We start from the raw sequence: 22,117 nt of genomic DNA, 5'->3' as shown, positions 1-22,117 counted from the left end.
GAGGGAAAGGAGATGTTCCTAGTTCTCTATTCAAGGAAATGTGTGGAAAATGGGGAGAGTTACAAAGTTTTGTGGAAAAATTTCGCCCTGACAAAGCTGTAGCAAATCGCAGCATAAACCTTTTCAATGACAATGCCATGCCTTACTTCAGAAACATTTTAAAATGCAGGCAGAAACAAACCTCATTAGACAAGTTTTTAGTGAGAAATAGGTCCAGTGAGTCTCAAGCAGGTTGTAGCGGTGCAAAGAGACAAAAAAAGAGAAAGAACCCCAGAAGGAGAGTTACCTGGCGTTTTTAGGGAAGGTGACTTCCCTTCCAAACAATAATAACCCTCCTACTCTCCACGTTCCTCACCACCTTTCACTTACGCCATCAGCTCTCCTCAGCACAGGTAAAGTGCAGTTAAATTTTCATTTATTGTTTTTTATTGTGTTTATAGTTTTTGTGGTTGACTTTATGGATGTAAGTATTATTATACAGGTATAAATAAGCAATATTTTTATTTAAAATGCTTCATAATGCGTAATTTTTGGAGGGCTGTAACATATTAATTTAATTTACAGTATTTCTTATGGGAAATATTGATTCGGTTTTCGAACAGCCTTCTGGAACGGATTAAGTTCGAGAACCGAGGTACCACTGTATTTTAATCGGGAATGAAGAACCAAACTTAAATAATAAATTCAATCACAAACATTTTTCTTTCATGTGGTTATTGGGAATTTCTATGTAAAAGACTATCTACAGACATATTATATTGTTTGTTTATTTTAAGCTTAAGATTTTAATTTACTTTGATTTCGATATTCTCTTTTTCGTTTCAGAAATATAAATAATAGTACTCTCGAAGAGAAAACAACAAATGTTTGATAAAATTTCTATTTAAACTTCTCTTTATTACAGACGTTCCCTTTAATAATCTCGTTCCTTGCTTTCATCTGTAAAATTTTAAAAATCAATAAATTATTCATATTTAATCAATGAGTATAATTAGATAAGTAGTTGTGTAAAAATATAAATTATAAAATAAATATTTTGTTATTTAGTATCTTATATCACATTAGTAATAACAATAATATTGGTTTCGAGACTATAAGTCAATTTGGAAATACTGCTGGCGTAAAGCTGTCCTTTCCACGTACTCCGCCGTTAGGAGTGGTATATTGAAGTTTGGCGGAGATATTAACCAATAATTCAAGATGGTAAGTTTAATCTGTTTTCAATCTTTATCAATCGGGTTATAGTTAATAGTTATATATTAAAGTTTAGAACTATATTATAAATTGCATCATGGTATGTTACTTAATACCTGTAGAGATTGATGTTTACTGTTTGGTCGCCATTAAATTTACGTAATTCGGAATTATCATTTTTCTGTAGTTAAGTGTTTCAATAGTAGGAAAGAATTCATGAAATTTAATTTCCATGAAGTTTGGAAATCGTAGAAGTGGAAGTTTAGTGACTTATAATTTAATATCGTAATTATTAAGGTTTTAATTTTTTTAACGTTTTTATGAAGTCTCCATATTTTCAAATTGTGCAATGTAAGTTCAATATAAGGTAAAGCTGTTTCTATTTATGATGACAAGTTGTATAATGTTATTTGTAATGTGTAGTGCATATAATTATAATTTGAAGTTGGACTGCTTTGATTTACACAAATGATGAAAAAAGGCTGTTTTTTATCATATGCTGTATCAGTGACCTAAATTTAAAAAGTACACAACTACTAACAACATTTTTAAGTTTTAAGTCAAGAATAAGACAGTGGGGTACGTTATATTCAGGTAATTGATGATATAAAACTTTTTGAATCGGTATTTGTTTTAATAATTATGGGAATATTAGTAGCCAACATGATGGTAGCTGTTGCTAAACCAATTGTTTATAATTATGTGAACTAGAACTTAAAAGTAATGTACAGGGATAGGAAATTTAATGTTTGAATAATTTTTGGTAATGTAACAAACATGTTAGTGTTGCATCTACATGTGATGTCCAGTATGAAAAAAAAAACATTTATACATGATTATTGTTTAACTCCCTTAAATTAATAATACTAATAGGCAGTAACAGAAAATTGAGAAAGAAATTGAACATATTCAGAAGTATAATTTCAAAATGTAAGATGTATCATTGTAAGCCTGCAATAAAATTGTATGTTAATGTTACATGTATACTATTTTTGCAGAGAAATTGTTTCAGTAGGTGAAGATAGATAACTGAAAATAAATTTAAATATAAATTTATAAAATGATATAGATATGGTATATCAATAATCATTTTCTTCATACACTGAGAATTTTTTAATGAATAATATATATGATAAATATTAATATGACAATGATATGGTTTCTTTATTTCAATGTTTCATTTTTTAGTTTTTGTTTCGTTGTATCCTAAGAGCTTGTAAGGAACAGGTGAGAAAGGGTTAGAACAATAAACACAACAATTGAAATTTTGCTTCAAAATAAAATTCTTGCATAGATTTATGAACATGCTAAAAAAATTAAGATTAATTTTTAAAGTTTTTTGTAAAGGTAAAAAGTTTTTTACAACCTAAAATTATCCAACTACTAAACCAAATTACAAGACATTTTTTCAATTAGTTTCAATGTGTTTAATGCAATTTCTTTATACACTGAGAATGTTTTTTAATATTTATATTGATTTGAAGATATTTTAGGGGGACTTGTAGAAAGGTAACATAAATTACTCAGGTTTAGAGTTTGGTAGTATAATTCTTACTTTACAAGAAAGATCTGAAGTAATAGGTCATAAACTTCCTAGAATGTTGAGTATAAAAATAACCTTATTTAGACAATCATAAGCCTCACCTGAAACAACTTGTTTTATAAGTTTATTTTTAAAGTTAGCCTCTTAATAATAAGCATATTTCTGTCTGTAGTTTCAATTAATTTACCTAAATATATTCACATCTTTAAGTGACACAAACTGTAGGAACTTGTAGATAATAAGAGAATATTTTACTTTTGATGTAGATATTAACAGTACCAATCATATGTCATTCAACCATTATTTTATTTTCACTAAAGTTACAAAATATGTTGCACAAGTCTTCTGGGCAAGAAAAAAACCCATGAGTATATTGGCTAGGTTCACACATCAGATTTTGGAATGGCATAAAATGGATGTACTTAGTAAATATCCAAAGAAATAGATGAAGAAAGCTTCAGGGGTTAGTGTATAAAGAGTAAACGTTCTTAGTCTCTTACTGAAAGGTAAACACAAATGAATTTAACTACAAAACTCTGAACTAACAAGGCAGTTTTTATACCAGTTAATTGTAATGTTATTCTAATGGTCAATGTTAACAGTGCCTTAACACCAGAGGTGAAACTAATTTTCAATGTAAAAACAAAATGTACTTGGAAGGCATGTCCTTATTTTTGATAAGGCAAAAATATGTGACAATAACATTTTTAGTGTTAGAAAAAACTTTACCTGGCTGACAATTTACACTAGAATAATACCTTTTTATTTTTGAACATCAAAGGATTGTTTAAGTTTATTATCAGATTTTAAAAATTCAATTTTTATTATTAAGTATTTGATTTGAGGCTGGTGCAGTCTTTCACTGTATATTTTTGACTAAACAGAATGGTAGATTTCAGTTAAATTAGTCCTAAGTTGTGATGTAAATTTGACTGGGTGGGTTGCATTAATTTTTGTGTAGTTGTATAGCTCAAGCACTTCGTGCACAATATAAGGTTTGTATAATGTTTGTTAAATTTTTTATTTAGGTGCACTTTACAGTGGATCAGATACGTTCTTTAATGAACAAGAAAAAGAATATCCGTAACATGTCTGTCATTGCCCACGTAGACCATGGAAAGTCAACTCTGACAGACTCTCTTGTATCCAAGGCTGGTATTATTGCTGCTGCCAAAGCTGGAGAAGCTAGGTTTACAGACACCAGAAAAGATGAGCAAGAAAGATGCATTACTATAAAATCCACGTAAATATTTCATTCTATATGGGCAAATAAATCAGCATTTAATGGGAAAGTTTTAAAATAAAATAAGTTGAGAGATATGAAACATACTTTATTAAATTGAAAACATGATGAAGAGACAGGCCCAAAAAATGCATCTAACTAAATGGTTGAGATTATTTGATTGTTTGCAAGTTTGTTTTAAGAAAATATTAATTCTGAATTGTACAAGGTACTTTCATGTGAAAAAATTAATTTTGAGAGATTGGATAAAGTTACATTGAATTGAATAGAAATGAGATGTAGTGATGTCTTGTGAATAACGTAATCTGTAAATTGTGTTTTGGTTGATATTTTAAGCTGTATTCATTTATTAAAAACTAGCTTGTATATTTTACTAATTTATCTGTTGTGATATCTGACTATAGGGTTTCAATATTGTTTTTTAAGTCGTCATAAACGAACAAAGGTTTATACTAAAATATTTCTTAGGGCTGTTTCCATGTACTTTGAATTGGAAGATAAAGATCTGCAGTTTATTACCTGGGAAAATCAGAGGGAGAAAGGTGAAAAGGGGTTTTTAATCAACTTGATTGATTCTCCTGGCCACGTAGATTTTTCTTCAGAAGTTACAGCTGCTTTGCGTGTAACCGATGGAGCTCTGGTTGTTGTAGACTGTGTTAGTGGTAAGAGCAGATGTGGATTGATGTTTTATTTAGTGTTTTCTGTATGAATATAAGCACTATATAAATCTATATATTCTTGTAGTGTTAAAGTAGTAGTTTCTAAATAAACCAGATTTGCTGCTTCCCTTTTTATTGCTGTTTTTTAAATGAATGAATTTAATATTGAGGAACAATTAATATTGCTTTGTTGACTGTTTGTGGATTTTTTTAATGCCTAAAATGTTTTCTGTACCTAATACGTTTGTGTTAAGTGTACAGTTGTTTTTTGTATTTCAAAAATAAATATTTTGAATTAAATGGTGAATTAATTTCATGTACATGAATTGAGACTTGGATGAGAGTAATAATGCTATAAAGTCTTACAGTGGCTAATTCCTGTACACTCGTAACATTGACTCATAGCTTCATATGTAGGGATTTTTGTACAACAGTTTCTGGCATGATTTGTCATGTGTTAAGGTTGGTGAAACTATTCTGCTTCACTACCTTAATTAAGATACAACACTCGTGTAGATCATCCCAATAACTTCAGGTATTGGTGAGTTAGCCCTTCTAATGCCAGGATAGGAATAATCAATGCAAGTTCTCTACTTTAGCTGTTTTATTATTACTGATTTGAAGGTTTGAATAACTTTTGAAAACATAAGTTAGGTGTTTATAACTCAACTTTTTATTAATAAAAATACATGATGTACATTGGGTTTTTATTTTTGCAGTCCAACTGTGTTCTAAAGCATTGCTGTGCTTAATGATAAATGGTAAAACAAGCTGCTTAGTGTCATTATATACTTTATAAAAATGGTTGCTACTATGAAATGTTCTATTCTGGATATCAGATGTTATCTTGATTCTATAGTTTAAGTTTAGTATGTGATTTATTTATTTTAGTGTTCTTAACATTTACTTAAACCATGATCTTATGGTTTGAGGTGTGAAGGGGAAATTAGTTGTTCCATCTGTTATTATTAGCAGACATTTTAAGAACATTTTCCTTAATTATTTTCTCTTGCTACTAAGGTGTGTGTGTTCAGACAGAAACTGTGCTACGCCAAGCAATTGCAGAACGAATCAAACCTGTTCTATTCATGAATAAGGTGGACTTGGCTCTCTTGACTCTACAGCTTGAAGCTGAGGAACTCTATCAAACATTCCAGAGAAATATTGAAAACATCAATGTCATCATTGCCACCTACAGTGATGAGACAGGACCAATGGGAGATATAAAGGTGTTATTTTGAAATATTAAAATACTGTTTTTAATGGGTTTTGAATACAGTTATTACCAGTATTTTTTTATGTATATCAAACTTGTTACTTTTGCTTTTATGAAAGTTTTTGTTGATTTGTTTAAAAATTATCTAATCATGTGAGATCAGTAAACCTTTCCTAGATGCATCCTGAACTTGCATTCAAAATTTTATTGACTACTATTTTATGGATTTATGAAATTGGAGATTAAGGTTCAAACTTCCATATTATAAATTATTTAGCTTCTTTATTTATAAGGAAATATTGAATGTGCATAATATAGAATTTTTTACTATTTGCTGCCCTATCATTTAGCCAGTTGTAATAACCCTGCTCACCTCTCCCTTTTATGAAATGGTTCTTTACATACATCTATGTATATGAAATAACCAATCAAAAATTCAGAATGTTCCTTTTTAGTCTAAAGGTTTTTTCATGTTAGCTCTAGTCATTCTAGAATGCAGGAGGCATAAATTATATTTTTCCCATTTATTTTGTGGTGGATACAAGATCAACCTTCCTTTACATGTACTGAGATTTGTTTCTTAACTGCTGATCAAACTATCTGGAGATTTATAAGGATCTTGTATGTGAAATTTAAAAAGTTTCTGGTTGATAAGTTTCATTTATTCTTAAAATGAAAATTACTTTGCATATTGGACAGGCAACATGGAGAATAAAAAATGCATTGGTTAACAAACCTTAAGACATTTTGCACATGAAAGCATTGTAATGTGTACTTGCCAAATTCTGTGAACAATGCATTTACTAATTTGAAAGTAATGGTCTGAAAACTATAAGAGGCACAAAATGGTTGTTGTCAGTCTTGATGACTGTCTGTGCTGAAAGGAGTAATGAGTTATTCTTTTTAAACACGTTATTTCTGTATTCTAGGTGGATCCAATGAAAGGAAGTGTTGGATTTGGTTCCGGTCTCCACGGGTGGGCATTCACTCTCAAGCAGTTTGCTGAACTCTATGCTGAAAAGTTTAAAATAGACATTGATAAGCTAATGGGTAAATTGTGGGGTGAGAACTATTATAATCCTCAGGCTAAAAAGTGGAGCAAGAAACCTGGTGAGGGATACAAGAGAGCTTTCACAATGTTTGTGTTGGACCCTATTTACAAGGTATAGTATAATGACAGATGTTATTTTTACATTTTAAGCATTAATCTAAAGTCTAAACCATTACAAACCAAAAAGGAGGATATGTTTTTTTTTTTTAAATACCACTAATGAGCAATACCAGAATTTTTCTTCTAAAATATCCATACTTATTTTTGTCATAATACTCAATGCTGTTGCAATATCACAAGAAGAAAAACACTGAAAGAACATTCAATGAGATGGGAACAGGCACCCCAACATATTGTGCCAGCAATTTCAGGGCCAAATTACATGAACCATTTACATTATTGGGACCTTTGTTGGGCATGTATTGCTTGTTTGACACTATCTTCAAAGCTTCAACCTAACCTGCTGATATTCTAATAATTTGCTTCTGACTTCTATCATTCAGTCATATGACAACCATATGAAAAGGTTTATTACTAAAAAAAAATGTTTGAGGGAAGAACATCTAAAATATAGAAACTGAGTAAATTTAAAATGTTTAAAAATTATCCTTACTTTCTAATATTCAAACATCTTAAAGGTGGTATTAAATGGGTAATTTCTGTGGTTGCTATTTTGTTTCATGATTTTCACTTTTAAGTACAACTGTACTTAATGTTAAAGTAAATGTAGAAAAAACTATTGCTAGCTCTAAGAACAAGTGAAATGATTCTTTGAAATTGAATAGTTCAAGCAACAAACTTGGATCTTGTCTTTAACATGATCCCAAGTTTTACTCGGCAGCTATTTTGCAAGAAATGCAAGTATATTCATGTTTTCCTGTTTAATTTGGCTTCAACTGTCCAACCTGAATTACATAGAGTAGTGTCCAAGAATTGGAGATTAAAACCTTTCAATTGCACTATTACCAGTAGTCATTTCCAATATTTTATTTATACCAAAGTATCAGTTATCTAAAATCAGGATTTGAGCAATATTACCAGTAGTCATTTCCAATATTTTATTTATACCAAAGTATCAGTTATCTAAAATCAGGATTTGAGCAATATTACCAGTAGTCATTTCCAATATTTTATTTATACCAAAGTATGTTATCTAAAATCAGGATTTGAGCAATATTACCTGTATTCATTTCCAATATTTTATTTATACCAAAGTATCAGTTATCTAAAATCAGGATTTGAGCAATATTACCAGTAGTCATTTCCAATATTTTATTTATACCAAAGTATCAGTTATCTAAAATCAGGATTTGAGCAATATTACCTGTATTCATTTCAGTGCAACTACCCTATGCACCATGTTTTCACTTTTCAGCTCTGATGTGAACTGGACAGTTACTAACATCTTAAGCAAATGTAGCTTTTCTTTTTATAGGTTAGTAGTACACAAGTATAAAGATATGCATGATGACTACACTCGGTGCATTTTTTTTGTTTCATTTACAAAGTTTTAACCTCTATTTACAAAAGGTGTGGGCAGGAAAATTACTTGCAGTTAGGTATTAGTTGATTTTTTTCCACTATTGTACATGGTCATCTCTAAGTGTGGCCATTGCTCTAAGTTTTACTTTGCACTAAAATCTCCTGTTTGTCAGATGCAGCTGGAAGGGTTTCCTGTATTTTTGTGTATTCTGATTTATGGTTTAAAAACTAATGATAAACTTTTTTGTGATGATATTGGGATGTAAAATCGTGCGCTTGGAATGTTACGTGCTAGACTTGCTGTTGTAAACTGTTGGGTTTACTAGTACATTTACACTTAAAGAACTGTTGGATGTACTTGTACAGTGCAAGTCCTAACATATTTAAATTCAGAATTGGGTAATTTCATTGCTTTACAAACAATTTCTTCTGTTCAGTTACAAAAACTTGATTCAAATGGGATTTTTAAAATTAAAAATGCACTAAAAATTGTAAGCAAATATACCAGGGTCATGTGGCTGTATGTAAAAGATGCTGGGGATACTGGTAATTGTTTAAAAAAAAAACTGGGTGGATTTATTAGGAATAAGATTAGAAAAAAAAAGGTAATGCTCACAAATGAACATTAATACTTGTTAATATATTAACCAGTTCTGAAGCATTTTTTGTGTGGTGAGCCCATAATATAAACTTCCATGTTAACAGTAGACTAGTTTTCCTCATCTTTTATTTTTTAAATATTAAAATTATTTTAAGCAGTGATGCTTTTCTGGTTCATTTCCAGTTTGTGCATTCCAACCTACAAGTTTGTAGGTTAGCAATAAAAAAGAAATTCATTGTAGATTTTAAGAATTTTTACCTTTCTTGTTACTGTACTGTGATAAATTCTTGTGTTCAAGTATTTTAAGAACTGTTTTTAGCAAATGTTACTATTAATTATTATGCTAATAGATGCAGTTTGAGTTTTCAGTTATTGTTGATTCTTGATCTGAAACCAAAGAGGAACTACTAACAAATACTGTAAATATAAACACTTGATGTTAAACAATTACAAAATATGTCTGCATGGAAATTTTGTAAGTGATTAAGTTAAAATGGGATTAAAACATGAAACATCTTTGTGTGAGCAAATGCTTGATACTTCCAATCTGCATTTGCTGAAGTCAGGTTGTTCTTTGTTCTATTGCCATATTGTTTAAAGTTACTTGTGTTGGCAGAAAATTTGGCTTGTGAAATGTCGTTCTTTATAAGACCAACAAACATTTCTAAAATTACTGTAAATAGTTCTTTAACTCATACTTGTTGAAATAAAGGAATGCACATTATTCAAGGTAAATTGTGAATGAACTTACTCATAGTTGCACATCACAAGAATTTCAACCTGTTCTAAGAGTTGTGTGACTTTAACATTTCTTCATTATTAAACACATCAGCTAATGAATATTCTCTACTACTAGTTTTCTTAATGAATATAAATTTAATGGTAGTTAAAACAAGTAATTGTTGCTAAAATGTTTGTTTGTAGGTGTTTGATGCTATCATGAATTACAAGAAAGAAGAAACATCCAAACTCTTAGAGAAACTAAATATAGTTTTGAAAGGAGAAGATAAGGAGAAGGATGGCAAGAGTCTCCTAAAGGTAACTAATCACTTGCTGATGTGCTTCTGTTAACTAATTGGCATAAACTATCATTGGAGCTGTGTGGTGATTTCTAAAAAAATGTAGATGTCTCATCTGTGTGCTAATGTAAAATAATAAATGCCCATATTTTAAAGGTTTAGTGTGTTTGTTTGTTTTTTCCTTCATTGACTGTCTGTTATTGGTAGGTGGTGATGCGAACTTGGCTTCCAGCTGGTGACTCTCTTCTTCAGATGATCACCATTCACTTGCCTTCACCAGTGACTGCCCAGAAGTACCGTATGGAAATGCTTTATGAAGGGCCATTGGATGATGAGGCTGCTGTTGGTGAGTTATGTTTTGATAAGTTAGTTTTTAGTTGCTCTTATTTTATTCCCTAGAATCTGTAGTTTGAAATATTTATTTTTTACTGAACTTTGTTCAGTAACTTAACTGGTTCATAAAATTAGTGATATTTTTGTAAATTGTCTAATTAGTATTTATTAATTTTTATAGGGTATAAGGTGCATCTTGTTCTTGATTATCTTAAGATAATAGCCTACGAAAACAGTAAAGATAGGTCACTTTGTAAAGAGGCCCAGCATGATCAGGTGGTTAAAGAGCTTGACTCATAATCTGAGGGTCGCTGGTTTGAATCCCAATCACGCCAAACATGCTCAGCTTTTTAGCTGTGGGGGCATTATAATTTGGTAGCCAATTCCATCTGTTCGTAATAGTAACCCAAGAGTTGGTGGTGGGCAGTAATAACTAGCTGCCTTCCTTTTAGTTTTAAAGTGCTAAACCAGGGATGGCTTGTGCAGATAGCCCTTGTGTAGCTTTGTGCAAAATTAAAAAAAAAAAACTTTGTAAAGATTACTTTTATATTCTTAGATATGGTAACATAAATGCACATCTGCTGCATTATTATAACTTGAAATATTAATCAGGCATTGCTGAAAAGTTAATCAAATAATATATGTATACATAATATTGAGATTTAAAGTTTAGACTAAACATTTGTTTCATGATATACTAGTTGTAGTCATTGTAAAATTAAAAATGCATAATTTATTTTATTTCTTAATTCTTTTAAGGTGGTTACAATAATTGACCAAGCTGATACAGATGTATATAATAGTGAAAATGACAGATAAAATTAAGTTTTTCTGAAATACAGTTGATAATTATTTGGAACTTAAAGATTTCACATGTGAACTTTTACAATTTTTTTGATGCATAAAATTATTTTGCATGTTAGTCAGTATTAAAGTGCACAAGCATATTGTTGCTTAAAAAATCTTAAATTATATTTCGTGTACTTTATGTATTCCAATACGTGCACTAAGCACTGAGAAAACTCAGTTAAACAGGCTGCAGAGATAACTACTTTTCCCAAGTTCTGTTTATTTTAGCTTTAACACTTTTTGTGTGCATACATAAGCCTCGTGTTTTCTGATAATCTGTAAAAATTTTTGAGGTATTTATAGTATAGAAACTAACAATCCCAAAATTGTTACAAGGGACCTGAACTGTAGTTAAGTGACTCCTGTATGAGAGATGAATTTAATCAGTATAAACAATTATGAGCAGTGATTTGTATTTATTAGTGTCATGTAGTGTAGTTGTTTACTTGAAATTAGCATTTCCAGTTGTATCTTTTTAATTTATTCTTTTGGTTGTTTGAACTAGACTATGAATAAGTAGAATTTTCACAAAAATAATCAGTTGAAATTAGGATATTCCATTTAGGTTATTCCCATTCTCTAATCTATCAAAATCTTATCATTACATTTATTAACCAAAAAGCTATATTATGGGCAATCTCTGCTAGCTCAATTTTTGTCTGAAACTTTCCGATTTGAAAATGAGTGAGGGTAAATCTCAGGTTTCCTTTGCCCATAAAACTCGCTCACACTATCTCTATAGTAAACAAAAAATGGTGGCTAGATGGAACTTGCTGATTTTTACTTATTTGCATATGCATGATTTAAGGAAAATGTACTTAATAGATTAATAAAATGCAGTTGATTAATAGGTCTGATTAAATCATTTAGCAAGTACCAGTAATTGCTCAGCTGTATTAGATGACATTCTATGGTCACTTCAACAAATACTTTGACAAATACTTTTTCATATGTTATACCAGTCTTTATTCTTTTACTTCTGAGGAAAACTAATCGGTTATTGGAAAGATGTCATGTTTTTGGGTCTTTTTAATATTATTAATCATTGAATTTTGTTGACCCTTTACTAATTTTTTCCTTGTTTCCTTTAACAAACTGTTAGTTGTATTTTGCTGAAAGCTGATGTAATCAGAATGTACTTTGCTAAATAAATCTTAAGGTCTTATTTTACTGTGCTGTGAAAGTTTTACCACCTAAAGATTAATTTTGGCTGTTGTCAAAGCCTAATTTTAATATCCCAAACTGCAAAAGTTTCAATGTAATGTTATACAGATATTTACTTTGTCAGTAACAGACCCTTTTGCCAATACCTGAGTATCTAGATATTGCTAATGTTGATGTACATAAAGAAGGGTTGTAATAAAGTATCAAGTGTTTTTATATTTCAAGAAAAATGTTAAATTAATTTGGAACCTCAACTATAAGGAGGAGCTATAGTTATGAAAGATGTCCATTTAAATTACTTTTTACTAGGGAGAATAATGTATTTTGAAACTTTGGACCTGTAGACCAGTGTAATTGTCAAATCTAACAAATGTAGAGGATATCTTTATATAATAGTTTGTGCACAAACTTTTTAAATTTGTGATGTAGAGTATTAGAATATATGAAATGTGCTGTAAAGTATTTCTTTATCTGTTGATTTTGAGAGATTCTGAGCTACAAGTTTAGGAAAATTGCAAGTATTAATTGATATAATTTTAAAATAGTATTCAACATAATACAGTTGTTCTTACCCCAAGCTGCACTGTTTTGGTCTGAACTAAAGAAATGCTTGAAGCTTACATTGATATATTGCAAATTTTTATTTTGAAATCATCTCTGAATCAAATTTATGTAACTTATTTGCTTTTAAAATTCTTAGCCATCAAGAATTGTGATCCAAATGGCCATTTGATGATGTACATATCCAAGATGGTTCCTACTTCCGATAAAGGTCGTTTCTATGCATTCGGTCGAGTATTTTCTGGAACTGTATCATCAGGTTTGAAGTGTCGTATAATGGGTCCTAATTATGTGCCTGGTAAAAAAGAAGACATTGTTGAAAAGTCTGTTCAGAGGTGGGTGAAATAAGTTGCTTGTAAACAGATTATGTATGTTGGTGGTGATGCTTGTGTAAAAGTATATCCAGAATTGATAGCTAGTTGCAATAATCTTTAATTTAAAACTACCTCAGAAATAACTCTTGCTCTCAGTATATTTGCAACTGTAGTGTTATTGGATAAGCTATAAAATTAACCACTGATAGTGGTATTCTACTGTGTAAAATTTGATACCCTAAGTTGTTCAGTTTTAGTGTGTGAAGTTTTATAAAGTTGCAAGCAATGCATTTTCATATTTCACTATTTATTCAATTTTCAAATGCAGTTGACAGTGTTTTCAGAAATTGTTCTTACTAAAATATGAAGTATTGAAAGATTTTTTAGCAATACATTGATATACTAAAATTTTCATGCACTGATTTTTAATTGAAATAGAATTCTTTTTCCAGTGGCCAAAAATTATTTCATTTGTAATATTTAATAGAATTTTCATAGCATTATTTGAGGGGTGTAATTACACTTCCATAATAAATCGTCACTTAGCTTTGCATGTTAATTTTAAATCTATAACTGATACTGTGTAATTTGGTATGAAGTGTGAAGAGGTTTAACAAATGTCAAATAGGTGGATGTTTTATTCCCATTATATATAATGTTTAATTAACAGATCAATCCTTACATATGGGTGAAGATAGTCTAATTTTATTGTATTGGCTAGGATTGGTAACACTATCAACCACAACTATTTATTATTAACTTGCAATGAAAGGATTACAATTAGAAAATGGGAAAACATACATGCATTTCAATTTTAGAATATCTAAAGCTTTTTTTATTATACTTGTAATTCCAGGTCTTAAGTTTTTTTTTTGTTCTTCAATTATTATACAGTGACAGTCAGTGGTGCCCTTTGGGAGAGATGGGCTACCCTATGACAATATCTGTGCACCATTTTCATAATATTGTGGAAAACGTGTATTTAAATTTATTAAAATGTTTTAATTATACATTCTAAAAGTGTTTTAATTGTGTAAGACTTAATAACAATTGTATCTAACTATAATGCATCTAGCAAAACCAAAGATAGTAACATGTATCTTGGAAAAATTTACATGCTAATTTCAAAATAATTATAATTTATAATGAGCACTTTCTAATGATTACATGTAGGCTATTAAGCTCAAATCTATTGAAAATGGGTGTAGCACCCATCAAGGGAATTTTTGTTTACTTGTTTTATCTATTCATATAGTAAGCTTTGAAATACAGGTTATGTAAACGTTTTATTGTCTAGACACATTTACACAATTAGCATTATATTATTGAATGTACAGAGTGAAAAATTAGAGATTTTGATAGCTTGTGTATATGACAATACATCTGAAGTGTTAAGTTAGTTTTAAAGGTTTCATTTGACATAAATAACTTTGAAAACAGCTTTGAATCATGATGTAAATTGTTAATTTCATTCATAGTAAATGTGTTTTAATTCTGAATGTAACAGTGCATTGCACAAAAGTTAAGTGGTACATGTGTCAAGGGTTAAAGTCACTTCTAAAATGTTAATCTGCTTTAACAAGGCAAATCAAAATATGGGCTGAGCTGAGGTAGGTTATGCACAATTAATCATACCTTTTTGTCAATTTCTGACTGGAGTAAGTAATGCCTCTAGTTTAAAATTTTAATGTTGCAAGGTATCTAAATTGGATAGCAAAAGAATTTAATTTTACTTGTCTTTGTATCATTACAACATGTGGATGTAGTAAAGTAAGGAAACTTGTATTTCAGAACCATACTTATGATGGGTCGGTACGTAGAACCAATTGAAGATGTTCCTTGTGGAAACATCTGTGGACTGGTTGGTGTGGATCAGTTCTTGGTAAAAACTGGTACCATTTCCACCTTTAAAGATGCACATAACATGAAGGTAAGTTGTTCTGAGGATCTAGGTCTAGGATAAGTGGATCAGTGTATTTCATGGTCAGTTTGAATAAATCTGCTTTCTATATGGTGGTTATTTTCCTCTTGTTTATTCTCCAGGACTTGTGTAAGTGTAGAATTTTATTCTTTTAAAGAATAAATGTGAATGTTAAAAGTAAATTACTTTCAGTAATGGATGCATGCAAAAGAAAGAAATGCAAGGCTGTGTTAAAATATTAGAAATGCTGTTTATTTACTAGCTATTGTGATAGTGATGTGTAGAACTTGTTTGAAACAGTAGAAGCTGTACAAGTTAGTGCAAGACTTGTAAGGTTTGAAAACTTCAATTTAGGTGATGAAATTCTCTGTAAGTCCTGTAGTGAGAGTTGCTGTTGAACCTCAGAATCCTGCTGATCTGCCCAAACTTGTAGAAGGTCTGAAACGTCTAGCAAAATCTGATCCTATGGTTCAGGTGTGTTATTTAGTTCTTTCATTAATTATGAATAATACACGTGATTTGTGTGTCAAACTAAAATCTGATTTAACGATAATCTAATGTTAAGACTAAGTAAATACCCAGTACATTCAATATGCTTGTCATTTTGTGTATGTGAGAACTGTTTTTGTTATAATTCAGATTGTTAATTTTATGGATATAAAATCTTCTGTGCACTTGGGACTATGTAGTGTTTAGCATATTGCTCTTAATTGACAGATTCTTTATGGAAGGTGTTTTTTAAGATTGATTTCAATAAAATGTTTTGAGTTATTGAATTCTTTTGTATGTGTTTATGAATATTCTTTGTTACTTGATTATAATTTTTCTCCAATTCAGTCAGGACACTAAAATTTCTAGAATGATGTGCTTTTAGTTGAATATTGACTAAGTGTAAATGTTTTGTGGTATCTATATTGAAAATTTGTAAACAACTGACAATGTCATTATAGTTGTAAACTTGATTAATTTTGTCTTGGACAGCAGTAGTGTTAGGCTTTTCCTTTTGAAATTAGCTATTATAATTTTATTTACTGTTATGAATATTTTGACAATCCTAACATGTCTTCTAGTAACTGCTCAGTAATGAAAGAGGTTGGTGTAGTAACATGCTGTAGCTGTACTATAAAATGTACTGTAAATTAAATTGGATAGCACTTTTAATTGTGAAATAAATGCACAGACTGTACCAGAAACTCCATACTCAGTATCTTGTTTATTTGTAGTGTATTATTGAAGAATCGGGAGAACACATTATTGCTGGAGCTGGTGAACTGCATTTAGAAATCTGTCTGAAAGACTTGGAAGAAGATCATGCTGGAATTCCATTAAAGAAAACTGATCCAGTTGTATCATACCGGGAAACTGTTTCTGAAGAATCTAAAATTACGTGTCTCTCAAAGTCTCCAAATAAGCACAACAGACTGTTCATGAAGGCTAATCAACTTTCAGATGGATTACCAGAGGATATTGATAATGTAATTTGTTTTTTAAATCTTCTAATACTACTATATTATCTGAAGTAGTGTGTGATGGCTTTTGTGTATGATGTTGCAAGAGCAAACCTTTTTATCTTCAAATGTCAAAACTACTTGGATTTTTGTATTTTTTATTTGAGCATTATAATAAAAGTTAAATGTAGATTGTAACATTCTTGTTGCATAAATCATACATTAAGTAGCAAATAGTTTTGAAGACAGACCTGTAGTTTGTATAGTTATGCATCTCTTTGTTAACTATTAATGTCTTTCTTTCAAAGGTCTTTACTTGTTTTATGAGAAGTAGGATAAGAACTTTTGAAATTTCATTCCAGGAGGACAAGTATTTCATCATAAACCAAAATTTTTCTATATACATGTATATATAGAAGTTAATTTTGTTTTTTGTCATAATTGTTAAACCTTGTTTTAAGTTGACTTTCAAGCTCTATATATTTGTGTAAATAACTAATGATGTGAAATATTTTTCTCCACTTATCAGATGGACTGCAAAATGGTAATTTTGTTTTAGAATCCTTTTCTGCATATTGGTTCTTCTTGAAAACTGAAGTGTTTGATTATACTTTCTGTTCAGTTCTAAAGTCAGTGAAAATGTTTGGCACTATGTATTGTTCAGTCTTTGTTATAATCTTAATTTATATATTATACAATGTCCATAAATGATTGATTGAAAAAATTAATTTAAAACTGAGACTTAGGTCTACAGGTGGTTGTTTAATATCTGAAATGGATTTGTGGTAATACATTAAAATCTGTTGTAGCTCATGGAGGAATGAGTCACTGAAATACAGCAGTTGTTACCAGAAATTTTCTGGTCTTTTAGATTAATCATTTTGTGGTGTTTGGATAATTTTTCATGCTTTTCAATTACCAAAGCTTGTTCTCCAAAAGTACCAGTACTTAGTTTTTCAGTTGATAGTTGGAGAGGAAAGAAAAGCTGTGAATATATCTGAAACTGTTATGAGTGCAATTTTGTGAGCTAATCCTTTATATTTGGGTCTTATTTGATTTATCAGTTAAAGAAGAAAAATAAATTAATACTTAGTTTGCATGTTTTCCTGTATACTATGTATTGACACTTTACATAACTTTAATCTACTTGTATGCTGATGTATGTTAGTAAAAAGTTTGAGATTAAATATGAGAGGTGATAGCTGTAATATGTTTGAAGCCAAGTTAGCAAATAGTGACTTCTGAGGTAATTGTCACTTAATTTTATAAATGATACTTACTTTTTAATTGTTCAAACTAGGGTAAAGTGACTCACAAAGATGACTTTAAGGCACGTGCCCGTTATCTGACTGAAAAGTATAGCTGGGATGCCACAGAAGCACGAAAGATTTGGGCTTTTGGACCAGAGGGTAGTGGACCAAACCTTCTAGTGGATTGTACCAAGGGAGTTCAGTATTTAAATGAAATCAAGGATTCTGTAGTAGCTGGATTTCAGTGGGCTACAAAAGAGGTAAGTTTTGATCCTAATTTTGAATTGGTTTATTTAAATATTTTCAATCTTTAGAACATTTATAATAAATCAAGCTGTGAAATTCTGTGTGACTTGTATATAAGGGTGGCAGTTTCCCATGTTTTATGTAACCTTTATCAGTTTTAGTAAGTTTAATTTAACATTGAGTTATGTATTATAATTTATCCTGTCTGTTACATACACTACATGTTAAGATTTCAAATAGCTAGAAATTTTTAATTTGAAAGTTAAATGTATAAAATTCTATTGTTTTCCAACAAAATCAATACAGTTTTCTTAACACAAATATATTTTGATATAAAAACAGTACAGTTTATAATGTTTATTGCAAATATTGGTTTATATAAAAGTATTACAAGCTTACAAACAGTACTCTGGAACTAAATCTTATCGATGTTCACAGAGAGAATTGTGTTGATAAAAAGATGCACTTGACAACTAGCTAGCTAAAGCACATTTTTCACTGACAGTGTCTAATGTCCTTGTAGAAATACTAACATCCAAAGTTAAATGTTTTGTACTGTTTGAAATCTACAAATGTTCCTGGTCAATTATTTAGGTTTGACTGAAGCATTCATTGCAGCTCTAGTTTCTGAGGCCTACAGTATATTAATTGTAGCTGACATGATTTCTTGACATGTTGATCTATAATCATGAGGCAGAATTTTTGTAAAGTTCACTTGGCAACAATATTGGAAGATGTGCTAGTGCATTTGTAGAACGTATTATGGATTCTTACTCTCAATAATCTCATTTAGAAAACAGGTAAGACTAGCAGTACACACAAGAATGTAATTTACACATTTCAAAATGTACATATTTAACTTGGACATCTAACAAACACATGACTATGTTACAAAATATTTGCTAACTGGTGAATTAAAAAAGACCTTTAGTGATTTGAAAGTGTGTGGTGAGAGTTAAAAACTTCTCAACTGCATATTAATGTTTATCTTTTTGAAGAAATTTATCTTAAATTTTACTGGTTGTTCAGTTTATAAAACGTTACTTCCAGAGTGTGCTCTCAGAAGAAAACATGAGAGGAGTTCGTTTCAACATTTATGATGTGACACTTCATGCTGATGCTATTCACCGTGGCGGAGGACAGATCATTCCAACAGCTCGTCGATGTTTGTATGCTTGCATGCTTACTGCAGAACCTCGTCTCATGGAGCCTATTTACTTGGTGGAAATTCAGGTATGTGGGATGTCTGTTAAGTAATTAACTCTTGGAGAACATGTGCCTAAGGAAAGAATTTAGTTTTCTGAGATTGCAACTGGTCCTAAGGTTCCTAGGAAGTTGGCGTACTTTTAACATGGCAGAATATCTACTTTTAATAAGTCCTGCATTTTCAATCAAAACTAATTGTAACAGTGAAAATGTGTAATTTTGATAATACTCGCATTAAGAAACATCTACATTACTGCTTAATGGACCACTATGATTCCTATTTAACCTATTGGTCTTTGTTTAAATAAAAACAAATTAACTTTTTGATTACCAGGACTAGTTCTGTTTACCATGAGGATACTTGTGTAATGAGGTGTACATTTGTAGTGTCCTGAAGCAGCTGTTGGTGGTATCTATGGAGTATTGAACCGTAGGAGAGGAATGGTGTTTGAAGAGGCACAGGTTGCAGGAACTCCCATGTTCATTGTCAAGGCATACTTACCTGTGAATGAATCTTTTGGCAAGTACCCTTTTTCTGCCATAATTTGGTTGTATTGGTGGAATATGCTGTATGATTGTTTACTTATCTATTAACCATAAATTGATACAATTTCATGTATTTAATTGTTACATTAACTAAATGGGCATGGAGTCGGTGGAGAAGGAATGCTAATTATAATTCTGAATTTTCTATGTTTACACAATGCTACAAGCTTTTTAGTAAGAGTACAAGTGTACATTCAAGTAACTCTGGTTTTACAGTACATAAATGTACTTTAATATGTACCATTATTTGTTTTTATATTCTGTACAAGTTAATTTTACAGAAACAAATGCTCCAAATTCAAGAAAATGTTATCTTGAGAAAATGGCATTCTCCTTCAATGTTCCCAAAGTTTACCACTTCCAAGTTTGAAATAAGTAATATTAAAACAGCTCTTTGGGTTTTTCCTTTCATTAAGAATTAAACCTGGTGCTAGAAAGATTTTTCTGAATGGGAAGAGTTACCACTTCCTTTAGGCATGTCTAAATACATTGTTGTAGGTGCTTTTTCTGTTGTGGTTTTTAGGTTGTGTAAATTCTAAGATATAGTTGAATGTATTACAAGTTGTTTTGAGCAAGCATACTATCAAAACAGGTCAGTTAATAGTTTTCACTTATTGAACTTTTTTAGAATTAAATGTATTTAATTTGTTTTAACCTTTCTCTTCACAAAATGTCACTGTATAAACCTTTTTCTTTTGGATTGGGATGTTTAATATACTAGCACAATAACAGAAATGATAAAATGTCATTTTGTGAACTTTGCTTCAGAAATTTATACTTTCTCAGCATCAGATTCCATGTGTTTGTGATGATAATTTTAACGTAACATATCTTGCAGGTTTCACAGCTGATCTTCGTTCAAACACTGGTGGTCAGGCTTTCCCACAATGTGTATTTGACCACTGGCAGATCCTACCTGGTGACCCAATGGATGGCAAGTCGCGTCCTTGGCAAATAGTGATGGACACTAGAAAACGTAAAGGATTGAAGGATTCTATTCCTGAACTTGACCAGTACTTGGATAAATTATAAAAATATTGCCATTTAGTGTTTGTACTCCCCACCTCACCAGAAGTGCAAATAAAATGTGCAGTTTAATGGTTACAAGAGCAATCTTAAAATATTGTGTAATTTAATGAATTCTCTTTCAGCAAGATATTTTCCATCAGAGTAACAAATTTATTTATCTTGCTGCAGCTAAGTTTATTTGTAAAGCTATGCTTACTATGTACTGGAAATAAACAAATTTAAAAATTACTGTCCAAAAACTTCTAATACACGTAGCTTGGAATAGGTAAAACTTTAAAACACCAATTACATGTTTCTACTTTGTTCTTTGCTCATGTCCCCTGCTGCTACTGTGGCAAGTCTATGAATTTACAATGCTAAAAGCAGGAGTTTGATTCCCCTTGATGGAATCAGCAGATAGTCCAGTGTGGCTTTGCTGTATTAAAAAAAAAAAAAAGTTTTTTTCACTTGTACATATAATTTTGATGGGCAATGTGCTGTTTTTCCTTTTTAATTTAACCCTCTTGCAGTGATTAGTGTAACTTATGAAATGCCATATTTAGGAATGTCTCTTGTACAACAATGCATGCAGTATCTGATATTTCTTAACATGCCCTCAGAGTGGTAAGGTTTTAGTATTTTGTACACAAAGAATGACAATGTGTTTACTAAATGTTATTTGCACTCGAGCAATTAAAATAAGTAAAATCACAATGCATTTGACCTAAAGTATAACATACTTCTCATTTATTTGCATAACCTTTGGGTAGTCCTAAATGAATATTAAGTTTTTTTAAGTCAAATATTTGTATTTTAATATTCATTTTCTCTAGCTTTTCATCAATGTACAATGCAATAAAATGATTAATATTTAGGAAATAGAAGAAAAAAGTACAAACCTTTTACTTTATGGAATATCCTCAAGATCTTTAAAACTTCAATAATGCATTTTTACGTAAATAAATTAACTAAACTATTAAAGATCTAAATACAATTTAATTATCCCTTAACTATAGCATATTTAGGCAAGAAATAACTGCAAGTGCTATAGTCAATCAAACAGCCAACAATACTACAGACAAATGTACACCATAATAAACTACATATCAATTTACAGTAAAAAAAATTAGCTCTTTCTAATGATTATATATGTAGCATCTCTACACATTATAAAGCTTCCATATCTATTGAAGGTGACTGTGGCACCAGTTGGGTTGAGAACTGCTTCAACTGTGTTCATCTGTAGAATACATGTCAATAGCT

At 30.4% G+C, this 22,117-nt stretch overlaps 1 protein-coding gene across 1 annotated transcript; it reads left to right on the top strand.

The window, feature by feature from the left end:
* Positions 1–1,065: 1,065 nt before the first annotated feature.
* Positions 1,066–21,104, top strand: eEF2 (eukaryotic translation elongation factor 2). The gene is made up of 15 exons (XM_076499236.1): positions 1,066–1,203; positions 3,766–3,980; positions 4,449–4,642; positions 5,660–5,868; positions 6,785–7,018; positions 9,914–10,027; positions 10,216–10,354; positions 13,055–13,250; positions 15,021–15,159; positions 15,505–15,624; positions 16,374–16,625; positions 17,899–18,108; positions 19,145–19,327; positions 19,688–19,820; positions 20,685–21,104. The coding sequence occupies exons 1-15, from the start codon at positions 1,201–1,203 to the stop codon at positions 20,876–20,878; spliced, it is 2,535 nt and encodes an 844-aa protein (XP_076355351.1). The 5' UTR covers positions 1,066–1,200; the 3' UTR covers positions 20,879–21,104.
* Positions 21,105–22,117: the final 1,013 nt, after the last annotated feature.

This window comes from Tachypleus tridentatus, chromosome 4 (genome assembly GCF_004210375.1).
Source record: "Tachypleus tridentatus isolate NWPU-2018 chromosome 4, ASM421037v1, whole genome shotgun sequence".
Taxonomy (NCBI): Eukaryota; Metazoa; Arthropoda; class Merostomata; order Xiphosura; family Limulidae; genus Tachypleus; species Tachypleus tridentatus.
The sequence above is the reverse complement of the archived record's forward strand: the minus strand, read 5'-3'. Positions and strand labels throughout refer to the sequence as shown.